At 42.4% G+C, this 26,370-nt stretch overlaps 1 protein-coding gene across 1 annotated transcript; it reads left to right on the plus strand.

Annotated features, from left to right (window-relative positions):
• Positions 1–1,198: 1,198 nt before the first annotated feature.
• LOC311105453 (putative lipid scramblase CLPTM1) lies at positions 1,199–26,370 on the plus strand. Its single transcript, XM_084147607.1, has 15 exons — positions 1,199–1,281; positions 7,463–7,590; positions 14,079–14,202; positions 14,530–14,688; positions 14,789–14,906; positions 15,006–15,091; positions 15,195–15,315; positions 15,475–15,719; positions 15,895–15,988; positions 16,109–16,236; positions 16,404–16,466; positions 16,555–16,650; positions 16,754–16,889; positions 17,327–17,494; positions 25,332–26,370. Exons 1-15 carry the CDS (start codon positions 1,237–1,239, stop codon positions 25,583–25,585), a joined length of 1,965 nt encoding a protein of 654 aa, XP_084003733.1. The 5' UTR covers positions 1,199–1,236; the 3' UTR covers positions 25,586–26,370.

The following is a 26,370-nucleotide window of genomic DNA, read 5'->3' on the forward strand; positions in this document are numbered from 1 at the left end:
TGCATGGTGAAAAGAGAGGTAGAAGAGATCTCTAGTCTAGGCAGGGGTTAGAGACGATGGTCCTCACGCACTTCAGTCATCACACTTGACTTATCCCGAAACTGTCAGGTTGTAGTGGGACACTGGACAGTGAAGCCCTGACAGGGAAGGAATGTGGTCAGTGGTGGAAAAAGTACCCAATTGTCATTACATTTACATTTTAGTCATTTAGCAGACGCTCTTATCCAGAGCGACTTACAGTTAGTGAGTGCATACATTTTTATTTTTTATACTGGAATCGAACCCACAACCCTGGCGTTGCAAATGCCATGCTCTACCAACTGAGCTACATCCCTGATACCTTACTTGATACCTTAATAGAAAATGACTCAAGTGAAAGTCACCCAGTAAAATACTATTTGAGTCAAAGTATTTGGTTTTAAATATACTTAAGTATCATAAGTCAATTGAATTGCTAAAATGTAAGTATCAAAAGTATAAATCATTTCAAATTCCTTATATTAAGTAAACTAGACGGCACAATTTTCTTGGTTTGTATTTATTTACGGATAGCCAGGGGCACACTCCAACACATCATTTACAAAGGAAGCATTTGTGTTTAGTGAGTCTGCCAGATCAGAGGTAGTAGGGATGACCAGGGATGTTCTCTTGATAAGTGCATGAATTGGACCATTTTCCTGTCAAAATGTAACAAGTACTTTTGGGTATCAGGGAAATGTATGCCGTAAAAACTACATCATTTTCTTCAGGAATGTAGTGAAGTAAAAGTAGGCAAAAATATATAAATAGTAAAGTGCAGATACCCCAAAAAACTACTTAAGTACATTTACATTTTAGTCATTTAGCAGACGCTCTTATCCAGAGCGACTTACAGTTAGTGAGTGCATGCATTTTTCATACTGGCCCCCGTGGGAATCGAACCCACAACCCTGGCGTTGCAAGTATTACTTTAAAGTATTTTTACAAAGGTACTTTACACCTCTGGGTTACAACAGACACAAATACAGTAAGCACAACATACGGTAAAGAGAATGTGGCAGATATAACAAGCTGCTGTCTCCTCTATTGTTTAAAAGAGGGACTGCTGAAAATAGAGAATAAGTCCCTCAGATGTCTTCATACCAACATGGGATGACTTGCTTCTTCGCAAAAAACGTCACGTTGATGATGTACCTATCTGAGCTCACGCGAGGACTGCGATTTCATCGCCAGTAGTGTGCGAAAGAGACTGCGAAGATGGCGTCGCAGGAGACCGAAGCTTCTCCGCAAACCAATGGCGAGGTAAAAATGAATTAAATTGTATGACTTTCTTCAATGTGTGAATGTACCAATATCGGCATATGGTTAACTAGAGTAGTGAGTCGCACTGCAGACATGTTATTGAAGTGTGATCATTTCACACGCGAGCCTTTGACGTCGTCAATGCCGGTCGGTTTAAAAACGACTCCTGCCTTTCACGGTGCGTTTGTTACAGCATCTTGCAAGTTAGTTGTGTTATTTTCTGATAAGCGAACAGAACTGTTCGACAAACATATTTCAGAAAAAAATTATGAGGTCGGTACTTGGGGAAACAGATCTCGTCATGACTCATGCCAGTGGATGATTGGGTTAGCCAGCTTTAAGCTAGTTAGCTATTAGCTGGCTAACCTAGCTAGTTAGCTACAAGAGTGGCTAGCTAGACTGGCAATGCTATTTCGTCGGCCTATGTAGCTAGCTAACGTTCGTTAGCAGAATAATTTGTCCAACATGACCTTAATCACACGGCCTTCTTCAATGGACTAAAGTTATTACTTGATTGACTAGTCTGCTGCCTATCACTATCAACTGTGTGCCAAACGAATCACAGCCCGTCGCTGAGAATATATCTAACATCGATGTGTTTTCTAGATTTTGGTTAGTTAGCTAACGTTACTTAGATATGGATGTTGCATCTTATTAGCTAGCAAGCAGATCCGACCCGGTTGTGTACAGCTGCACTAGGGTCAGACAGGCTTCCTGTGTAGATTAAGACACCGCGGAGCTGGCGCAAGATATGGCTTGGAAACATATCTCAATCCAGGGATGAGAAATGTGTTGTGCTTTTTTCTGATTAAAATGAGTTAATTGCATCTGCCGTGGAGCCCAGTTTAATAATAATACCATATTTCCCAGCTGCTTGCCATAGTTTTGAAGTAATCACAGAACAACAGCTCTTATTAGTTGTATTGAGCACCATGGCACCAACTCCCCTTCCGAATGTTCTATTCCCAGCCTATTGTTCTACGTCACAATGCCTGCTTCGCTATTGTTGGCAATGAGACCTGCCCACGTTGATCCAATTGCTGGTAGTTAAAACGTCAACAACAACAAAAAATTACTCATGGAACTCTGAGGTCGTCCCATTGTTTCCTATAGGGGAATTTTTTGATTGTATATTTAGATTTTTTCAAGTCGGAAACCATTTTAATCATGATAATCTCCTCTTTCTAATTATGTAAGTCTGGGCAGCGAGCTCTGTTGTCATCAAATGCTAGCCCCAAAATAATTTTTGCCCTTGGAACGCTGAGCTCCCCCCATTGTTTTCCTATGGAGAGGCATGCCGGTCTATTTTGCCAAATATCTCACAATGTGTATATTTAGATTTTTTTTACGTCAGACACCATTTAAATCAGGAGAATATCCTCTTTGCAATTATGTAAGTCTGGGCAGCGAGCTCGGTTGTCATCGATCACTAGACCAGAACGAGTCTGAAGTTTTTGTTTTTTTCCATACTTTCTCATTACGTAGACATAAGCACAGTTGACACCGTCGAGGTGCGGATGTTTACTTTCTATGCAATTTTTTTTTTGCCAGTTTCGTCCTAAGAACAGATTGTAGTAGTAATATAAAAGGATACAATTTTTGTGTGCTATTTAGGCGAAATGGAATTCTAAGCATCACTCCAGTCAGAAGAGGCTCTTCGAACATTTGGTTCAATTCATTTGCTATGGGCTCGCGCTAGTGTTCCAGCTTAGCCAATGTTCTATTGCCGTTTTTCAGCCTTGGGTGAATTTTGACTCGTTCTATTGTCCAGCCTACCATTATCCCAACTGTTACACTAAGAAGTTTGCTGGACGGGTTAGCTAAAAGGATTAGGTAACATGCAAAGTAGTTAAAAAGTAGTAAGTAGTTGAAAAGTTGCTAAAATGCTTTGGTTGTCCGTGATGAGACTCGAACTTGCGACCTTTGAGTTGCTAGACATTTGCGTTATATGCCCATTCATCCACCCTAACCAACCACCCTGCTTTAATTTTTGCCTTAAGGAACCATCTGTCTTGTGTAACATACCAAATGTAAAACTGGATTTACAATTACTATGTTACGTCTAGTCTATGAGACCAGGCTGTTTTTCCGGAAAACTGCCCTTTTCATCCTCATGGTAGGTAGCAGAAGCCACATCAGCCATTTTGGAATTGCGGTGTCAGCCAATCTGCTCCTTTGTTGTTCAATGCGACATGCCATTCCATAATGGCTGCTGTGGCTACTGATAACTGTCGTTCAATCTTCTCCTGTAACAGTTGGGAAAATGGGACAATTCCGAGTACAAAGTATTTCTCATCCCTGGATTGAGGTATGTTTTCCAAGTGAGACGCCGGCTAACCTAAACAATCTACATGGTAAGCCTGTCTGACCCAAGTGCAGCTGTAAGCAAGCGGGTCGGATCTACTGGTTAGTTATTAGCAAGCTAGCCACTGCTCATCAGTTAGCGAGCTAATGTTGACTTCAGTCAAACTCCATGAGTTCCTTTTGCAAATTGGAGGAACATTTACCTGTGACAATTTTTGTTTAGGCAGAGGCAAAATGAGTACTCATTTGCATACATACATAGTTATGCTTAGGTAGAAAAAGTTTTTCTGTCATGTTGCAGAGCAAACAGCAAAACATCAGTGCACATGCATGCCAAGGGACTGTCATCCCCTTCTGAACAGATCCCATAAATTCCATTGGTTTGGTTCACGTGACATTTGCTTTTCACTGCGAGACCACGCATGTAAAAATGTTTTTGATTTGTGGGGCCTAATGTCTTGCTGTGTCTCAACAAGCCTCCTGATTTGACAGGTGTGTTCAGTTATTAAAACGACTTCAAATGCCTCATCTAGAGGCCCTCTTACCACGCTAGCCTTCAGAGTGGTGGTCCTCAGGGCTTGTTTGCGCAGATACTCGTGAATGCAGTGGATTATCAACTGGGAGTATCTCCCTCTCATAGGAACCAGTTTGGTCCTCATCTCAGATACTGTCACTCATCTCACCAATGAGGAATGCTACAGGAGCCAAGGCAGCAGCTGTCTTCCGATTCCCCCATTAAAGATAGACAGATAAGGGCTGTCTTGCCTCATAGCAGTAGGCACAGCCATTTGTTGTTTTGAACTTTTTTACTTTGTGTCCCATTGGCAGAATTGAATGAGTAGTAGTGGGTTAAATGCTAACCCCAGTTGGCAATGTGAGTTGTAAGGATCTCTTACTGGGGAAAATAACATTCAGTTGGATCCTGTGTAATGGTTATCTTGGGGTGCCTTCGAGAACAAAACAGCATCTGCCGCAGATAATGGAATCATTCCAGCCAGTTAACATCATAAGGAAACTGCTGCCTTCACGTGTAAGCACTCATGCAGCACTGTTTAGCTTCAGCCTCTTAGTCCATGGGGGTCACTGTGTTGACTGAAACCTTTTTGACTGTCAGTGCAGTTTGTTCCTAGAGGCTTGCTGTCCGTCTCTTTTGTGTTGGTGACATGGAGGGGAGATGTGATTTTTCAGATAGTGGGGCCTGTCTTGTGAGCTTGTCTTTTGTGCCACTGGACAAAAATGCAACCCTGCTTGGGCTTTCTGACTAACACGTTCTTTGCTTGGAATGCTTCCTTCATGCTGCACTCTCCTCAAACCATTTAACTTAATTAGACAGGTTTTGCTTACACATCAAATCCTATCACCCTATCAAAGTAGCTACTTCATCATGGGTCCTAGTAGTGGGCTAACAGGGGAACATGAATGCAGTGTAAATCATTGAGAAGCCTAAGGAAATCACTGTCTTTATAAGTGACTCACCTAATTCATTGGTGGCTCTTGAAATGAGTCCCAGACTGGATAACCCCAAAGTGCCACATTAAGTCACCCTTGTTGGGTCTTCTTTTTTTGTCTTGCTCACTTTAGGTAAAATGTAGCTGGTGCTGGTAAATCAATTATCTTTTCTAATAGTGTTCATGGAAACTGCAAACTTTTGGGTAAAATGTCCTACTGTCGACAAAACAAAATAGACTAGATATGGGTGAATTTGTTTTGGTGTCTGTAACCACGTTTCCATCCTGTTTTTGTGCAAGTAAAATCACGACAGCTGTGATGGAAACAGGACTTTTCGGTACAATTTTATAAATGCAGACAGACTAGGGATCTTAACGGTTAACCATTTGACCGGTCATGCTATAGGTGAATTTGCATCATTTAGTGGAATTAAATACAGAGGCTAGTTTGACGAGCAGAATAGCCGATCACCTGTCACACAGTGCAAGAGTAGCTCCTCAAAAAGCCTGTACTGATGAGAAACGTGCTTTTGTCAGCCTAGTCATTGCACAGCAAATAACAATTCTAAATGCAATTGCGGGTTAAACTTTTATTTCTCAATCTCAACTCGTAACTAAAGCACGCCTCCCATTCGAGTGCATAGGCTATAGTCAATGGTAGGAAGGCTATCAGCGCGTCACCCACCACTTTGCAATGTGAGCTTGTGGCAGTATATTTGTTTGAAACCTGAACGTTTGACTTTACTTCAAATCATGAGCCGTGTCTTACCTTGCTTTAAAGTAGGCGTGCGAAAATCCATCCAAGAAATGTGGAGGTAATTATTATATAAAGACTTCCTCATGCCATTAACCAGCATTTCTCTCCTGTTCAATTGGTTTTCATATCAACTTTCTTTCAATGTCCAGAAGCCAAAGGCACAATCCTAGTCATATTAGCAACCCATCCTAGTTGTTGCTATTAGATTCCCCCTCTTTCTAAGTTTCTAACTGAGATTTCCATCTCTGACACGTATGGAACTGCTCGCATTAGGTGCGCTGTTTAGAACAGTGTTTTCACAATTCCCGTGAATTGCGTTTTGGCAAATGTTTAAAAATGACGTTTTATTAGCTGCTTCATCACAGGAGTTGCATGTTAAATAACAGGCTATAGCCTTTTGACTGTATGAGGCTCTTAATGAAAAATGTCCGGTCCTTGCATGGTATTTGAGAGGAAGAGGCGAAGCAGGAGGTTTCACTCTCGCCAAAATCTGTAAAAAAAAATATGCCCAATGCCTTTCTGTGGGCTTGTCGCCTGCCTGCAAGCTTGTCGCCTGCCTTCCAGCCTTGGGACGACTCCCATTGTTAGTGCGGAGACTAAGCATTTCATCATTATATACAGATCTCTGATAGTATTTTCTGTTGGGCACCTCATGTTACTGTTTGGGGAAAATGTAACCGTTTGTTGACCGGTTATTGAGGGTCAGTTAGGTGGTATAATAACCATCATATCGAAGTAAACTTGGAGTCACGCGATGATATGTGCTCCTCCCACTATGACTCGGAAAACCATGCAGTTTATTCAGCTAAATAAATTATGATGAACTTCCCAGGGTGGTGAAAGTGCAAAGTGATGAGCTTGATGCTCCTTTACAATAAATATTGAGGGTCTTATTCTGGTGACATGATGGCCGTTAGACAAATTTAAAATAATCTCACTCTTTTGTCAATGATCTCATCACGTAGGCCAGGGTTCTTCAATTCCGGTCCTGGAGGGCCGAAACACTTCTGTTTTTTATTTCTACCTGGTAGTTAATTGCACTCACCTGGTGTCCCAGGTCTGAATTAGCCCCTGATTAGAAGGAGAGGATGAAAAACAGAAGTGTTTCGGTCCTCCAGGACCGGAATTGAAGAACCCTGACGTAGGCTATACCCGCACTATATCTGCGAGCTGTTGGATAGAGCGCACGTGCCAATACCAGAGTGGGTACATTCGCTATATAACGCAACATTTAAACCATCAGTAGAGTTGGAAATGCGATAGAAACCCATTTTAGAGTTTATAATATTCTCATTAATCTGTCACCTAGCTAGTGAAATGGATTATGTTTTTTTTTTTGTTAAAACCTAAACTCTCCTTTTATCAGTGTTGTCTAGTGAGCATGCACAAAGACAAGATTGGGCAAGTTTGCTATTGATATCAACAGTTTTTGTGTCAAAACCGAAGGAATCACATTGAACTTTTTATTAAGTTCATGGAAACTTATGCGGAAAAGGTGCTTTTTATGTGCACTAGGCTATGTCATCACGCACAGCTTTTCATCCGTAACAAGCCAGTTTGAGAGAAACACTTCTGTAAAAATGTGCATATATTTTTGGGGGATATTTTGCTAGTGGATGGAAACCTATCTTAGGATTCCCTGATTTGATGTAGTGTGTGTGTCTGTGTGTAGGTGAGCAGCAATGGAGCTGCTGCAGCCGTGGATGGCCAGGCTGTACAGACTGCTGCTGGGGACCCTGCACAGCAACAGCCGGCTCCACCACCCAACGCGTGGTCGGTCATAAAAGGAGTCCTCTTCAGGTGGGTCAGAGATGTGCACGCACACATATACACAGTGCATTCGGAAAGTATTCAGACCCCTTGACTTTTTCCATGTCTTGTTACGTTACAGCCTTATTCTAAAAATGATTAATAAAACATTTTCCTCATCAATCTACACACAATACACCAGGTTTTTAGAAATGTTTGCAAATGTATTAAAAATAAAAAAACAGATACCTTATTTGCATAAGTATTCAGACCCTTTGCTATGAGACTCAAAATTGAGCTTGGGTGCATCATGTTTCCATTGATCATCCTTGAGATGTTTCTACAACTTGATTGGAGTCCACCTGTGGTCAATTCAATTGATTGGACATGATTTGGAAAGGCACACACCTGTCTATATAAGGTCCCACAGTTGACAGTGCAAAAACCAAGCCATGAGGTTGAAGGAATTGTCCGTAGAGCTCCGAGACATGATTGTGTCGAAGCGCAGATCTGGGGAAGGGTACCAACACATTTCTGCAACCTTGAAGGTCCCCAAGAACACAGTGGGCTCCATCATTCTTAAATGGAAGAAGTTTGGAACCACTAAGACTCTTCCTAGAGCTGGCCACCCGGCCAAACTGAGCAATCGGGGGGAGGTGATCAAGAACCCGATGGTCACTCTGACAGAGCTCTTGAGTTCTTCTGTGGAAATGGGAGAACCTTCCAGAAATACAACCATCTCTGCAGCACTCCACCAATCAGGCATTTGTGGTAGAGTGGCCTGACAGAAGCCACTCCTCAGTAAAAGGCACATGACAGCCCGTTTGGAGTTGCCAAACGGCACCTAAAGGACTCTCAGACCATGAGAAACAAGATTCTCTGGTTTGATGAAACCAAGATTGAACTCTGCTTTATGGTGGGAAATACACATACAGAGATCATCCGTTCACCCACACCGCGTGTCACAAAGACACGGAGGTTGGAACCAAAAATCCTCAATTTGGATTCCAGACCAAAGGACACATTTCCACCGGTCTAATGTCCATTGCTTGTGTTTTTTTGGCCCAAGCAAGTCTCTTCTTCTTATTGGTGTCCTTTAGTAGTGGTTTCTTTGTAGCAATTCGACCATGAAGGCCTGATTCACAGTCTCCTTTGAACAGTTGATGTTGAGATGTGTCTGTTACTTGAACTCTGAAGCATTTATTTGGGCTGCAATTTCTGACGCTGGTAACTCTAATGAACTTTTCCTCTGCAGCAGAGGTAACTCTAGGTCTTCCATTCCTGTGGCGGTCCTCATGAGAGCCAGTTTCATCATAGCGTTTGATGGTTTTTGCGGCTGCACTTGAAGAATTTTTCAAATGTTCCATATTGACTGACCATGTCTTAAAGTAATGGTGGACTCTTGGCATTTCTCTTTGCTTATTTGAGCTGTTCTTGCCATGCATTCCAGGTGACTACCTCATGAAGCTGGTTGAGAGAATGCCAAGAGTGTGCAAAGCTGTCATCAAGGCAAAGGGTGGCTATTTGAAGAATCTCAAATATAAAATGTATTTTGATTTGTTGAACACTTTTTTGGTTACTACATGATTCCATGTGTTATTTCATAGTTTTGATGTCTTCACTATTATTCTACAATGTAGAAAATAGTAAAAATAAAGAAAAACCCTTGAATGAGTAGGTGTGTACAAACTCTTGTAAATGGCTATTGTAGCTAGAAACAGCTGATTTTTAATGGAATATCTACATAGGCGTACAGAGGCCCATTATCAGCAACCATCAGTCCTGTGTTCCAATGGCACGTTTTGTTTACTAATCCAAGTTTATCATTTTAAAAGGCTATTTGATCATTAGAAAACCCTTTTGCAATTATGTTAGCACAGCTGAAAACTGTTGTGCTGATTTAAAGAAGCAATAAAACTGGCCTTCTTGAGACTAGTTGAGTATCTGGAGCATCAGCAATTGTGGGTTCGATTACGGGTTCAAAATGGCTGGAAACAAATAACTTTCTTCTGAAACTCGTCAGTCTATTCTTATTCTGAGAAATTAAGGCTATTCCATGCGAGAAATTGCCAAGAAACTGAATATCTCGTACAACTCTGTGTACTACTCCCTTCACAGAACAGCTCAAACTGGCTCTAACCAGAATATAAAGATGAGTGGGAGGCCCCAGTGCACAACTGAGCAAATAGATTAGTGTCTAGTTTCAGAAACGGATGCCTCACAGGTCCTCAACTGGCAGCTTCATTAAATAGTACCCGCAAAACACCAGTCTCGACGTCAACAGTGAAAAGGCGACTCCAGGATGCTGACCTAGGCAGAGTTGCCAAGAAAAAGCCATATCTCAGACTGGCCAATAAAAAGAAAAGATTAAGATGGGCAAAAGAACACAGACACTGGACAGAGGAAGATTGGGAAAAAGTATTATGGACAGACGAATTGAAGTTTGAGGTGTTCGGATCACAAAGAAGAACATTTGTGAGACGCAGACCAAATGAAAATATGCTAGAGAGGAGTGCTTGATGCCATCTGTCAAGCATGGTGGAGGCAATGTGATGGTCTGTGGGTGCTTTGGTGGTGGTAAAGTGGGAGATTTGTACAGGGTAAAAGGGATCTTGAAGAAAGAAGGCTATCACTTAATTGTGCAACGCCATGCCATATCCTGTGGACGGCGCTTGATTGGAGCCAATTTCCTCCTACAACAATGAACCAAAGCACAGCTCCAAACTATGCAATAACTATTTTGGGAAGAAGCAGTCAGCTGGTATTCTGTCTATAATGGGGTGGCCAGCACAGTCAACGGATCTCAACCCTAATGAGCTGTTGTGGGAGCAGCTTGACCGTATGGTGGTACGTAAGAAGTGCCCATCAAGCCAATCCAACTTGTGGCAGGTGCTTCAGGTAGCATGGGGTGAAATCACTTCAGATTACCTCAACAAATTGACAAGTAGAATGCCAAAGGTCTGCAAGGCTGTAGTTGCTGAAAATTTAGGATTCTTTGACGAAAGCAATGTTTGAAGGACACAATTATTATAAAAAAAAATATATATTTCTAACCTTGTCAATAACTACATTTCCTATTCATTTTGCTATATTTCCTATTCAAACTAATTTCATGTATGTTTTCATGGAAAACAAGGACATTTCTAAGTGACCCCAAACTTTTGAACGGTTGTGTGTGTTTATTTTATTTTTATTTTTTATTTATATATATATATATACACACACACAGTTGAAGTCGGAAGTTTACATACACTTAGGTTGGAGTCATTAAAACTCGTTTTTCAACCACTCCACAAATTTTCTTTTTAACAAACTATAGTCGGATAGGACATCTACTTTGTGAATGACACGTAATTTTTCCAACAATTGTTTACAGACAGATTATTTCACTTATAATTCACTGTATCACAATTCCAGTGGGTCAGAAGTTTACATACACTAAGTTGACTGTGCCTTTAAACAGCTTGGAAAATTCCAGAAAATGATGTCATGGCTTTAGAAGCTTCTGATAGGCTAATTGACATCATTTGAGTCAATTGGAGGTGTACCTGTGGATGTATTTCAAGGCCTACCTTCAAACTCAGTGCCTCTTTGCTTGACATCATGGGAAAATCAAAAGAAATCAGCCAAGACCTCAGAAAAAAAAATGTGTAGACCTCCACAAGTCTGGTTCATCCTTGGGAGCAATTTCCAAACGCCTGAAGGTACCACGTTCATCTGTACAAACAATAGTACGCAAGTATAAACACCATGGGACCACGCAGCCGTCATACCGCTCAGGAAGGAGACGTGTTCTGTCTCCTAGAGATGAACGTACTTTGGTGCGAGAAGTGCAAATCAATCCCAGAACAACAACAAAGGACCTTGTGAAGATGCTGGATGAAACGCGTACAAAAGTTTCTATATCCACAGTAAAACGAGTCCTATATCGACATAACCTGAAAGGCCGCTCAGCCAGGAAGAAGCCACTGCTCCAAAACCGCCATAAAAAAGCCAGACTGCGGTTTGCAACTTCACATGGGGAGAAAGATAGTCCTTTTTGGAGAAATGTCCTCTGGTCTGATGAAACAAAAATAGAACTGTTTGGCCATAATGACCATTGTTATGTTTGGAGGAAAAAGTGGGAGCTTGCAAACCAAAGAACACCGTCCCAACTGTGAAGCACGGGGGTGGCAGCATCATGCTGTGGGGGTGCTTTGCTGCAGGAGGGACTGGTGCACTTCACAAAATAGATAGCATCATGAGGAAGGAAAATTATGTGGATATATTGAAGCAACATCTCAAGACATCAGTCAGGAAGTTAAAGCTTGGTCGCAAATGGGTCTTCCAAATGGACAATGACCCCAAGCATACTTCCAAAGTTGGAGTGGCCATCACAAAGCCCTGACCTCAAACCTATAGAACATTTGTGTGCACAACTTAAAAAGCGTGTGTGAGCAAGGAGGCCTACAAACCTGACTCAGTTACACCAGCTCTGTCAGGAGGAATGGGCCAAAATTCACCCAACTTATTGTGGGAAGCTTGTGGAAGGCTACCCGAAACGTTTGACCCAAGTTAAACTATTTAAAGGCAATGCTACCAAATACTAATTGAGTGTATGTAAACTTCTGACCCACTGGGAATGTGATGAAAGAAGTAAAAGCTGAAATAAATCATTCTCTCTACTATTGTTCTGAGATTTCACATTCTTAAATTAAAGTGGTGATCCTAACTGACCTAAAACAGGGAATTTTTACTTGGATTAAATGTCAGGAATTGTGAAAAAATTACTTTAAATGTATTTGGCTAAAGTGTATGTAAACTTCCGACTTCAACTGTATATATTATAGACAGCCCCTGTTTACTAGAATTGGGGGGTGCAGTGTGTTTAAGTACTATGGTACTTAAGTAGTACCGTTGATGGTAAGGCTATCCTTTAATGGGGTCTGGGCCAAGCCCTGGTTTGACTGGGATTATGGCCTTCTCCCACTCTAAACTGCCACATTCACCTAGAGTAGCTCGACAGACCTGCAGTCAATTAATTTACAATGCCTAATATATTTAAATGCAGCCTTTGTATTGTGGTGTCATATCAGGGGATTGTTGACAGAGACAAATTACGCTCATTAGAGAGAAACCAGTTCACACTTCAAGCTACAGTGTTTAGAGTGATAGGGAGGCAACCTTGGTTGTTGAGACAATGACTAAGACCTTCATTCAAGTCAAGCACAACAGCAGCATCTAATTTAATGTCGGAGGTGTCCTGTCTTGAATGTGTGCTTTTGTTGAATTTTCAGTGTTTGCTAGATAATGTAACTTTTCTCAACCTATTGGAATCACCTCACACTCTGTTGGTCGTCTCATGAGTGGAGACACAACCAGAATGCTGTGGCCAGCGAGGGATTAGAATGACATTGTTTGTTTAGGGTTCATTAATGAGTATCAGGAGAGTTGGGTCCTGTCATAAGCAGTACAGTGTGAGTTTCATACTGTTACAACACATTCCCGTGGAGTATTTCAGTCAACTGATACTTAATGCTCAAAACACGATGGCTTTGAAGAAGCCCCTGTTGTTTGCCTGACAGTAGTAGCTTGATGGGATACAAGACCATCATATTAGGCAACAGGGTTAAAATCAAATGACATTTTATTTGTCACATGCGCCAAATACTTACAAGCCCTTAACCAAAAATGCAGTTTTAAGAAAATGGTGTTAAAATATTTACTAAATAAACTAAAGTATAAATAATAAACACAATAATATAACAATACAGGGGGTACCGGTACCGAGTCAATGTGCGGGGGTACAGGTTAGTCAAGGTTATTTGTACATGTAGGTAGGGGTAAAGTGGCTATGCATAGATAATAAACAGCGAGTTGCAGCAGTGTAAAAACAAAGGGGGGGTCAATGCAAACAGTCCGGGTGGCCATTTGATTAATTGTTCAGCAGTCTTATGGCTTGAGGGTAGAAGCTGTTAAGGAGCCTTTTGGACCTAGACTTGGTGCTCCGGTACTGCTTGGCCCCAGTGATGTACTGGGCCGTATGTACTACACTCTGTAGCGCCTTACGGTCGGATGCCGAACAGTTGCCATACCAGGCAGTGATGCAACCAGTCAGGATGCTCTCGATGGTGCAGCTGTAGAACTTTTTGAGTATCTGGGGACCCATGCCAAATCTTTTCAGTCTCCTGATTGGGAAAAGGCGTTGTCGTGCCCTCTTCACGACTTTCTTGGTGTGTTTGGACCATGATAGTTTGTTAGTGATGTGGACACCAAGGAACTATAATCAATCCTCTCCAACATCTGATGTTAAAGATATAAAAAAACAAAAGCTTGTCTTTTATCTCAACCTTTTTTTCAGACACACATTCTTACTTTACGGTTGATACTAAGTGGGATCGTTGGGACTATCCTCAACCCTAACCTAACATTAACCCTTACCTTAACCGTTTTACATTTCAACTTTAATGGGGTGATGTCATTGGGGTGGTCCCAATCATAGAAATATAATTAATTTAAACTAACATGACTTTCTTCTTCTCTTCCCTTGTCCTCTGCAGGATCTTTGTCATCTGGGCCATCAGTAGCTGGTTCCGCAGGGGGTCCTCTACTCCAGACCCCAGTACCCCAGCAGGGGCGCCGCATTTACCCAGCCGAAACCTTTTCCCCAAGGAAAGCCTCATGGTATGCCAGCCTTTTCACACCATTCTGCATAAGCAATTAACCCCAGGTCATGTGACTGTATTGACTTCCTGATTGACCTTTGGTCTGTTCCTGCCGCTCAGTGGTAGTTCTCTGGGTGAGTTGTGTGCACAACTAGTCTCCGTGGATGAGCTTGATCCTGGATCGCTTGTTGACTTGCACTCAGTAAATAGTGCACACTGCTGGACAAAGAAGCTGTGCCACAGCAAACAACCACCCAAAGTAGTACCATATGGACAAATCAATAGGAGAATATGGAAATAGAAAACTGAAATAAATGTTAACCTGTTTTTTTTTTCCTGCCCTCAGGACCTGTATGTGTACATCTCCCAGGACGAGGTGTTCTCTGACTTCAACGACACACAGTCCCTGTTCTGGTTCCATAGAGACCTGGTCTATGGAGACTGGAACGCTGGAGAAGAGGGGGACGGCTGCTATGAGCACTCAATAGATCTGGACATCCCAGAGGTGAGGGGGGAGTCTGGGGAGGAGAGGGAGCAGGAGGGAGAAGTAAAGGTAGGATGTCCATTTCCTAATCTCGCTCTCTCTCTGATCCTACATGCTACAGAAGGTGCAAATGAATGGTTCCTTCTACATCCACGTGTATTTCACGAAAACTGGATTCCACCCAGACCCCAAACGCAAGGGCCAGTATCGTCGGCTAGCGACAGTCCATGCCACGCGAAGTAAGTAACTGACACACAGCCCCCTACTCTGGTGCATGCTAGACCTTTTCAAACTAGTATGTCAGTGGTTTGACTCACGTTTTCCTCTGACTCTTTCAGTGCTGAACAAGTTCAAACGCAGGAAGTTCGTGAAGACTAAGAACCTGCTGACGGGGGAGACTGAGACCGACCCGGAGATGATCAAGGTCAGCTGTGTTTACCATGATGAGTAGACCCCATTCCTGTTGGGTCAGTAAACCCAGTCCACACAGTATTGATTGACTGCCGTTCTCCTTTTCCCTTCCCCAGCGAGCGGAGAGCCATGGCCCAGTGGAGATCATCTCCCACTGGCACCCCAACCTCACCATCAACATGGTGGACGACCATACAGCCTGGGTCAAGGGCTCGGTCCCCCCTCCACTGGACCAACGTAAGCTCTACCCACCTATTCTCACGCTTCTCAGTGGGTCATACCAGAGCAAATACTAGGAGGGTTGAGATCTATTGCTTCATTACAAATATCTAACTAAAGGTGAAATTCCTTTTAGTTACGGTCTCATTTTCTCAACCCATAATTTTTACCCTACAGATGTGAAGTTTGACGCGGTGAGCGGCGACTATTATCCTATCGTCTACTTCAACGACTACTGGAACCTACAGAAAGATTACTACCCCATCAATGAGACCCTGCCGTCGCTGCCTCTGCGCCTCTCCTATTGCCCGCTGTCCCTGTGGCGCTGGCAGCTCTACGCTGCCCAGAACGCCCGCTCACCATGGAACTTCCTGCCAGAGGACACCTACGAGCAGTCTGACGATGACCAGGACTCTGTCAAGGTCAGGGGTTAGAGGTCATAGGCCGGGGGCAGGGTGTAAATGGAGAAGGAGATATAGGTCTCTGTTCTGCTTTTGCTCCTCCAATATAGCACATCAGAATCAGTCTGGGCCCGGAGTCTAGACTCCATGTTGTTTCCCTGGTAACAGTTGCTAAGGAACTGTGTTGTCTCTGTAGGTGGCCCTGCTGGAAACCAACCCGTACCTCCTGGGCGTGACCATCGTGGTCTCCATCGTACACAGCATCTTCGAGTTCCTGGCGTTCAAGAATGGTGATCTCACTGTGCTTCTGTTTCCACAGCTTAGCTGCCTATTATAAGACCACTTTTGGATAACATGTATTTTATGGTGCGGTTGAATGTTCTTTCTATACTCATCTGTGTGTGTGTCAGACATCCAGTTCTGGAACAGCAGGCAGTCAATGGAGGGTCTCTCTGTGCGCTCCATCGTCTTCGGGGTGTTCCAGTCAATGGTGGTGCTGCTCTACATCCTGGACAATGAAACCAACTTTGTGGTGCAGGTCAGTGGGTTTTCATTTATTTAAAAAAGGATTCAAATAAAGACTTGTCACCAGACCCCTTAATGTAATTCATCATAGCAGGCTCTGGACGCATGTCATTCATGACCATTGTACTAGAGCAGAGTGGTCCCTTTACTAATCCCCATCTTGTGTCCCATAACATCCAGGTCAGCGTGTTCATCGGCCTGCTCATCGACTTCTGGAAGATCACCAAGGTCATGGACGTCAAGGTGAGATGGAGAACAGGTATTTCAATGTGTTTGTTTGCACAAATGAATCCTTGTTTGTTAGCTTATCTGGATGTCTGTCTCTCCCCAGTTGGACAGAGAAAACAAATTGTTTGGGATCCTCCCACGCTTATCAATAAAAGACAAGTCAACGTACGTGCAGTCCTCCACCAAAGCCTTCGACGATGTAAGGAAACATGTCAACACGACACAATACAATACCTTTATTGAGCGCAAGCATGGACAATCTTGTACTGATGTATTTGTCCTCTCTTCGACCCTCTGTGTAGATGGCCTTCAGGTACCTGTCATGGCTGCTGTACCCTCTGTTCGGGTGCTATGCCGTCTACAGTGTGTTGTACCAAGAGCACAAAGGCTGGTACTCATTCGTACTGGGCATGCTCTATGGCTTCTTGTTAACCTTTGGTGAGTCACTGGTGGTCATTGTTCAGAAGTGTTTTATTTTGTTTTTTTTGGTCTGATTTATTAGGATTTCCTAGTTTTCTGGTCTTAGAAAATCATCCTTCCCTCCCTTGTTTTCTATGCTGTGATGATCAAATTGCTAAATATCAGTTGCACAGTCTAGGACATGTGGGAGTCTATGCAGTCTTCATCCTCATTTACATAGTCTGATCCCTATTGACAGTCTGTCCTAGCGGACAATCTAGCCTTATTGACCCAGAAGTCTATCATTATTGATAGTCTGTCCTTGTTAACACATTCTCTCCTAAATGACTCTCTTTATTAATTGACATCCTAATTGATATTCTCCCCTAAATGACACTGTCGGAGACGGACTAAGTGTGATGCTCGTTGTTTCGTCGATCTGATGCGTCGTCGTGTCTGCTTTGTGATTGGCTCAGGTTTCATCACGATGACGCCACAGCTGTTCATCAACTATAAGATGAAGTCTGTGGCCCACCTCCCATGGAGGATGCTCACCTACAAGGCACTGAACACCTTCATCGACGACCTGTTCGCCTTTGTCATCAAGATGCCCATGATGTACAGGATAGGATGTCTCAGAGACGGTGCGTGTTATCACTCACTGCCCTCCAACACACACATTTCATAGACTTAGTACATTCCGGTTCTTAACAATGACTATCCCATTGATATTAGAAAACCCTAGTTCCCTTAGGGGTTTAACGGTATTCGTACCGAACTGTTCGGTACGGGGACCTTTGTTCGGGCTGCGCTGTGGACCCGAATTAATGCATTTGTAAAAAAAAAAAAAAATTAACAAAGTAATAACACCAGGCCTATAGGCTATGCCTATGCTACATTGTATGCCTTTTGAGTACATCTGAGCTGGAAAAACAACAGTTCAGGCTGTTCCGTTAAAACAACTACAGTGGTTCCTCATTTAAGTTGCATCATACTGAGGTATAGTGAACGGTATGCTGTGATGTGTATAGGTGAGTTGCAGTGCTTGCCGTTAATGCTCATTTGAAACACTAGAGGGCATGTTTGAGCAAATCTACTCCATCTAGTATTTGTATCATTATTTTATTAATGAAAATACAAAGATGTTGATGAACAATACTGTATACTTCTTTCTATTGGATATACAGTATATACTGTATGTCATGACCTATTATAAGGTTGTTTTGATTATGTGGATTATAATAAATTGTCATTTGTAGGGGGTTGATCATTTTCGTCAAATCAGGTCTGTGAAATTGAGTTAGACGTTTCAAACTTTAGTCTTGTGTCAGGTGAACTGTTGTCATCTTTTGGTCTGGTAATTTCGTTCGAGCATTTTAGTTATACAAATAAGTAACAAAGGGAGCCTTTAAACAATGAACTGCAACAAGTTGGCTAAAGCAATTGCAATCACGAATGAATGCGACTGTTTTTAATCTTGGCTGTACTATTATTGTATTTGTTGTTGTTCCAAATCGTCTGCATAAAAAAAAAAAAAAAAATTCCCTTCTCCCTGCTGCCAATCGCCAGATCTCAATTCTTATTAGCCAATGCCCATCACGTGATCGGGTCCTTCTCACAGGCATCGCAGCTTCGAAGTAGGCTACAAGTGAAGGCAGACTGATGCAACGGCGCACGTCCTTATCGAATTTGGAGGCGCATATTAAAGTTGTTAGAAGAACTGTCCACATTAACTTATCGTCAGCCAACAAGATGAGTAGGCCTAACGAACAGCAATAGTACTAGCCTATGTCAATCTAGTAGGAAAGTTGACCTATTCTATTGGTCAGCTTGTCCTTCTGTGCGAGAAAGAAATATTCCAAACACACTCCGGGACAGTTGTGGGACGCGATAGATCCATAAATAACACAACCACTGTACATTAAAAAACCTTTTAAAAGCAATCAGGCTGATGCAACAGATCACAATGTTTAGCTTAAAATGTTGCAATGCGCACACTGCAGTAGGCTATAAGCGCAAATGTTCCAAAATGCAATTAGCGGGGATACACCCTTCTCAAAAGTGCACCGCAAATGTGAGCGGTTTCATATGACCGAGATGAAAATATCCTAATGAAATTTTGAAATAGGGAAGATCCAAAGACGCATCAACAAGCATGTGTTGTTAATATGACTAGGATTGTGTCTTTGGCTGCTGGACGACGAAAGTAAGTTGAGGACATGAGAGAAAGAAGTACTGGTTTCAATTGCATATGAGGAAGTGTTTATAAAAGAATCCCCTTAACATTCCCATGGTCGGAACATGGCAAGACATGCCTCATAAAATGACAAATGTCGGGGTGTTAAACAATTACGATGGGAAGGTGGGTGATGTTGCAGTGTGCAACAGGCACTGGCCTTTCTCTATCAGAACCAACAGTGACTCAAGTATGTCGACAGAATCAAGCCTTTAGATATTAATAATGATCCTAAATTATATTTGTCAACCATGACTGGCATTTAGTGCATTCGGAAAGTATTCCGACCCCTTGACTTTTTCCACATTTTTTTTACGTTACAGCCTTATTCCCCAAAAAAAATTTATAAAACATTTTCCTCATCAATCTACACACAATACCCCATAATGACAAAGGATAACAGGTTTTTAGAATTTTTCTGAAAATGTAATAAAGATAAAAAACGGATACCTTATTTACATAAGTATTCAGACCCTTTGCTATGAGACTCGAAATTGAGCTCTTGGCTGTGTGCTGTTTGCTAAAAACTATTTTTGCTTTGTCATTATGGGGTATTGTGTGTAGATTGAGGGGGAAAAAACAGTTGAATCAGTTTTAGAATAAGGCTATAATGTAAGAAAATGTGGAAAAAGGGGTCTGAATACTTTCTGAAGGCACTATGTTATTAAAAGGCTCCTTAAAGTTTGGCTACATTTTCAGGCGCCTCATGTCTGCATCGGTCTGGACATGTCACCTACACTTTGAGGGTAATTATTTATGTACATTTACAAACAGTTATGTTTTTCTTAATAGAATAGCTACTGTTTTTCGGTTTTCAAATCAATTTAATTGGCTATTTTGGTTAATGGCCTTGGTGCCCTGGCAAATTGGGGACCTCTTGAAGGCCGAATGGCCTTGCCCCTAAACTCACGAAATTCTAGTCCTGGCTATACCTAAAACATCAATTTCAAGTCCCTAAAAATAGAAATCAACTCAGCAAGTCTATTGTCCTGCTGATAGCCCATCAAGGGTGGAATGGCTTCTTTTGTATCTCAATAATAGGTTAGGCTTCGAACGATTTACACCTGGCCCACAGATGAGGCATCGCCAGCTGTGAACTCCGCAGCATGTTTCAGACAACCGAGGTGAATGTGGTTGTTCATCAAATGTTGCATTGGTAAAAATTTTGAAAACAATTCAACATGCATTATATAGTGATGGTTGTATATCAATTACACCTACTGTAGTTGAAAAAAGCTTGCCAAGTTATCCAATTGTTTTTTACTGGTTCCACTTCTGTATTTCATCACTAGGTGGAGACATTGACCATAGTACCCCACACCCTGAGTACCAACCTGTAGGCTCTACCACACGTCTCATTAGCACCACCAGTTGAAGAGTTCTCCTTAATTCTCTTCCCCCTGCCCAATATGAACTTGTCCATTCACTTTGGGATTATTCTGAAGGCCATTAAAGACCGAAACGTCAATCTTTTAAACTTGTTTAGTAAAACGAATAATTAATGGTGAGCGAGCGTTGAGCCTTTTTCCTTTACAATGGGTTGATCATATAGAAATATAAAAACATTATTTTAACTCCAAAGCAATTGCCCGTCTATGGCACAGGAACCACTGACTCACTGCCTCGTTCTATAATCAAGATACCTGCTGGTAACTCTTAACTGTTAGGACAGCTTATGGGGTCTCCTAGATACGGTATCTGTCGACAACTAGGTGGAACTCTTATGACTGGAGAGGCTTCATGCATAGCAAGTTACGGAATTAAGACTAAACAGGACGCACTCTTAGGCCTACAACTCAGTGGTGGTTACACAAGGCTACTACTATAAGAAGCCATATAATGACATGACTTATTATAATGATGATCATAATAATTGTAATAATAACAGTAAGGAGATGAAGAAAAAGGAGGGTATAGGAGCGAGAGCTGCTTGCATATTATGTGTGACAAACAGGTGGTGTTGGATTACGATAGTTTTTCTGCCTGTTTGGAACAGTGTAAACAGCACTAGATAAGTAATACCAGCGACTGTTCTAACAAAGAAATGTGTAAAGCCTTTATTACAGCATAGCAAAGATTATAAACGGACGGATTTGTAAAAATGGCTTTATCCGCCATTTTGCAGTTGTGTGAGGCTTGGTGCTCACAGAATCAGTAGGCTATTAAACAAACACTCAAACAGGCAACAGAAGCAGGATCAGTCTTATTCCTGTAGTGATACACTACATGACCAAAAGTATGTGGACACCTGCTCGTCAAACATCTAATTCCAAAATCATGGGCATTAATATGGAGTTGGTCACCCCTTTGCTGCTATAACAGCCTCCACTCTTCTGGGAAGGCATTCCACTAGATGTTGGAACATTGCTGCGGGGACTTGCTTTCATTCAGCCACGAGCATTAGGGAGGTCGGCCACTGATGTTGGGAGATTAGGCCTAGCTTGCAGTCGGCTTTCCAATTCATCCCAAAGTTGTTCAATGGTGTTGAGGTCAGGGCTCTGTGCAGGCCAGTCAAGTTCTTCCACACCGATCTCGACAAACCATTTCTGTATAGACCTCGCTTTGTGCGTGGGGGCATTGTCATGCTGAAACAGGAAAGGGCCTTCCCCAAACTGTTGCCACAAAGTTGGAAGCACAGAATCGTCTAGAATGTCATTGTATGCTGTAGCGTTAAGATTTCCCTTCACTGGAACTAAAGGGCCTAGCCCGAACCATGAAAAACAGCCCCAGACAATTATTCCTCCTCTACCAAACTGTACAGTTGGCACTATGCATTGGGGCAGGTGGCGTTCTCCTAGCATCCGCCAAACCCAGATTCGTCTGTCAGCCTGCCAGAGGGTGAAGCGTGATTCATCACTACAGAAAACGCGTTTCCACTGCTCCAGAGTCCAATGGCGGCGAGCTTTACACCACTCCAGCCAATGCTTGGCATTGCGCGTGGTGATCTTAAGCTTGTGTGCGGCTGCTCGGCCATGGAAACCCATTTCATGAAGCTCCCAACGAACAGTTATTGTGCTGATGTTGCTTCCAGAGGCAGTTTGGAACTCTGTAGTGAGTGTTGCAACCGAGGACAGACGATTTTTACGTGCTACAGCACTCGGTGGTCCCCTTCTGTGAGTTTGTGTGGCCTACCACTTCGAGGCTGAAGTTTCCACTTCACAATAACAGCACTTAAAGTTGACCGGGTCAGCTCTAGCAGGGCAGAAATTTGACGAACTGACATAGGTGGCATCCTATGACAGTGCCACGTTGAAAGTCACTGAGCTCTTCAGTAAGGCCATTCTACTGCCAATGTTTGTCTATGGAGATTGCATGGCTGTCTGCTCAATTTTATGCAACGGGTGTGGATGAAATGGCCAAATCCACTAATTTGAAGGGGTGTCCACATCTTTGTATATATATATTGTAGTGTATATGGATGATTTATAAAGACAGGCACGTTTAACAGTTAGGCTATTGATTATAGACCTATTATACTGAACAAAAATATAAACGCAACATGCAACAATTTCAAAGCTTTTACAGGTCATATACGGAAATCATTCAATTTAAGTAAATTCATTAGGCCCTAACGTATGGATTTCAAATGACTGGGAATACAGATATGAATCTGTTGGTCAACGATACCTTAATAAAAAGGTATGGGCGTGGATCAGAAAACCAGTCAGTATCTGGTGTGACCATATTTGCCTCATGCAGCGCAACACTTCTCCTTCGCATAGAGTTGATCAGGCTGTTGATTGTGGCCTGTGGAATGTTGTCCCACTCCTCAGTGGCTGTGTGAAGTTTCTGGATATTGGTGGGAACTGGAACACGCTGTCTTACATGTCGATCCAGAGCATCCCAAACATGCTCAATGGGTGACATGTCTGAGTATGCAGGCCATGGAAGAACTAGGAAATTGTTCAGCTTCCAGGAATTGTGTACAGATCCTTGCGACATGGGGCTGTGCATTATCATGCTGAAACATTAGGTGATGGCGGTGGATGAATGGCACGACAATGGGCCTCAGGATCTCGATACGGTATCTCTGTGCATTGAAAATGCCAGCGATAAAATGTAATTGTGTTCGTTGTCTGTAGCTTATGCCTGCCCTTACCATAACCCCACCGCCACTATGGGGCACTCTGTTCACAACGTTGACATCAGCAAACCGCTCGCCCACACAACGCCATACATGTGGTCTGCGGTTGTGAGGCCGGTTGGACGTACTGCCAAATTCTCTAAAACTACGTTGGAGGCATCTTGTGGTAGAGAAATTAACATTAAATTTTCTGGCAACAGCTCTGGTGGTCATTCCTGCAATTAATATGCCAATTGCACGCTTCCTTAACTTGAGACATCTGTGGCATTGTGTTGTGTGACAAAACTGAACATTTTAGTGGCCTTTTATTGTCCCCAGCACAAGGTGCACCTGTGTAATGATCATGATGTTTAATCAGCACCTTGATATGCCACACCTGTCAGGTGGATGGATTATCTTGGCAAAGGAGAAATGCTCACTAACAGGGATGTAAATACATTTGATCACAACATTTTTGAGAAATAAGCTTTTTGTTCAGTGTAATTAAGTTGGTGTTTCCTCTCCTCAATTTTCACTATTATGCACATAGCAACATATAGGGAAAGGCGACAATTCAATGGTCACTGAAGATTGTTTCAAAACCGTGGACAGCTAAATTTTTCAGCATAGGGCTGAGTGACTCACTTATTTGTGGCTTTCGTTCAAAATAAGTGATACTATAAAGCAGGGTTAAAGACATTCTGATTGTCTTTAGCATACCCAGTCTTTCATTTGAATTATTATGTGGATTATAATAAATATACTTATTTAGGGGTTGATACATTTTTCTTTAGGGAAAATCAGGTCTGTCTTGAGTTAGAAATGTAAAACTTTAGAGGACTTAAGCCTCAAATACATTAGGCTACACTTTACAATGGGACTGAACTGTTTATTTTTTGTATTCCTTTTTAATAATTAAAAATAATAATATAATTGTTTTTGTATTTTTTTACCCCCTTTTCTCCCCAATCTCGTGATATCCAATCGCGATCCAATCTTGTCTCATCGCTGCAACTCCCCAACGGGCTCGGGAGAGGCAAAGGTCGAGTAATGCTTCCTCCGAAACATGACCCGCCAAGCTGCGCCGCTGCTTAACACCGCTCGCTTAACCCGGAAGCCAGCCGCACCAATATAATTCCAAAATGTTTTGCATGTCAGCAATCTAGTTTTAAGATATCACTTTCAAAATACAACCGGTATGATGTGTTTACCAAAAAGCATTTTAGCGGCCCCCCTCTTCACAGCGAAGAGAAAAAATCTAGATATTTAAAGTTCAATTCCTGCAATTCTACACATTTTGCCATAGGGTGGAGGCAAATGTTTTCCGTTTTTAATATGATAACTGATGATCAATGGGCCCCACCCCGGTCGGTAATTCGAACATGCTTACTACAAGTTTAGATAGCTGGACACTAGACTAACTTACCAATCAAAAATGTTCTTGCTGACATGGGCTAATTGAGTGACTGCTGATGCACAACCACATTTTAAAACTGCACCTTGTGTATTCTATTATTCTAAGTCTCAACAGGAAGTTGAGTTGGTCCGCCGGCCTACAAATTGGTCAGCGGGCCCATCCCTGGTGTAGATGAAAGGGAGGAGAAAGGTTAAAGAAGGATTCTCAAGCCTTGAGACAATTGACACATGGATTGTGTATGTGTGCCATTCAGAGGGTGAATGGGCAAGACAAAATATTTAAGTGCTTTTGAACGTGTTATGGTAGCACGTTTGTGTCAGAACGCTGCTGGGTTTTTCACGCTCAACAGTTTTCCGTGTGTATCAAGAATGGTCCACCACCCAAAGGACATCCAGCCAACTTGACACAACTGTGGGAAGCATTGGAGTCCACATGGGCCAGCATCCCTGTGGAACGCTTTTGACACCTTGTAGAGTCCATGCCCCGACGAATTGAGGCTGTTCTGAGGGCAAAGTGTTGGTATTCCTGATTGTGCTCTCATCAGGCATTATATGACTCATGATCATACATGGAATCAGGAATATCAACACTTTGTATTTTCTTAAATGGCCAAAAATGTTACTACAGTAACTGTTGGCATTTCATTTTCCCGCTGTACCGAAACTGAACTGTGACCCCAAAACCACAATACGTACCGAACCATGGGTTTTGGTGAACATTACACCCCTGGTTCCCTGTATTAACTCTTATGTTTCCCTTCCACAGACGTAGTATTCTTTGTCTACCTGTACCAGCGCTGGATCTACAGGGTGGATCCCAACCGGATGAATGAATTTGGCACCAGCGGAGCGGAACCCACTGGAGTGGACCCTAACAAGGACAGCGCAGCCACAGGGGAGGTCACAGCCACAGGGGAGGTCACAGCCACAGGGGAGGTCACAGCCACAGGGGAGGTCACAGCCACAGGGGAGGTCGCCGCCATAACAGAAAAAGCAAAGGAGGAGAAGAAGAACGATTAACAACGACCAACCGCCTTTCTCGCCCTCGCTCCTGGGGTGAAGCGGACATGTGGAAACCAGGCAGAGTGAAATGTCATTTGCCAGGGAAAAGGAGTCGTTGTATTCTGTCATGTACACCGCTACAAATTTCACTTTAACTCTCACTCTTCTTTGTGTGGGGGGGATCTGCAGCGAATCGTAATTAATGTAGACTTCCTATTTTATTTTTATTTTTTTTGCAGTTCAAGTGAAGTGAAACAAATGTGATGTACTGTTTTCTTTCTTTTTCAATGGGTAACAGTAATGTTTTGGAGGCCAGGTTGTGAATGTGGAAGGCCCAGTTGAGGGTGGAAGGTCGCAGTACATATCTCCGTATTTTCAGATCTTTGCGGCATCTATGGATTTTGTGATTATAATTTTTTATTTTTTATTTTTTTCATTCCATGTATGAATGCAGTTTGTCATGGTGGGGTAACTGGAAATTGGCAAGTAGTGCTGGAGGAAACTGGAAGGGTCCAGAGCCTAGGGCCACGCGGAGGGAACCAAGATGGACGACCTGTCCAACACTACAGATGAAAGACAGACTACCCTCCATTTTTAAACAAATGGTCGATGTTCCAAACTTGAACAAAAAAAAGCCTTTTAGGTATTAATATAAATATATTAATATTATTAATGACTTGATTTCTGTTTCAGTCACTTGAATTTATTTTGTATGTTCTGAAACGACAGAATCTCAGCTTGTAATGTTAATACTGATGTCAAAATGTCTAGCAATAGCTGATTTACAAGTCTTTTTGCCTGGA

This window comes from Coregonus lavaretus (assembly GCF_964263955.1).
Source record: "Coregonus lavaretus genome assembly, chromosome: 30".
Taxonomy (NCBI): Eukaryota; Metazoa; Chordata; class Actinopteri; order Salmoniformes; family Salmonidae; genus Coregonus; species Coregonus lavaretus.

Coding starts and splice junctions, on each gene's coding strand:
- LOC311105453 (XM_084147607.1), top strand. CDS start 1,237: ATGGCGTCGCAGGAGACCGAAGCTTCTCCGCAAACCAATGGCGAG. Junction 15,092..15,194: donor CCGACCCGGAGATGATCAAG/GTCAGCTGTGTT, acceptor TCCCTTCCCCAG/CGAGCGGAGAGCCATGGCCC. Junction 15,720..15,894: donor ATGACCAGGACTCTGTCAAG/GTCAGGGGTTAG, acceptor TTGTCTCTGTAG/GTGGCCCTGCTGGAAACCAA.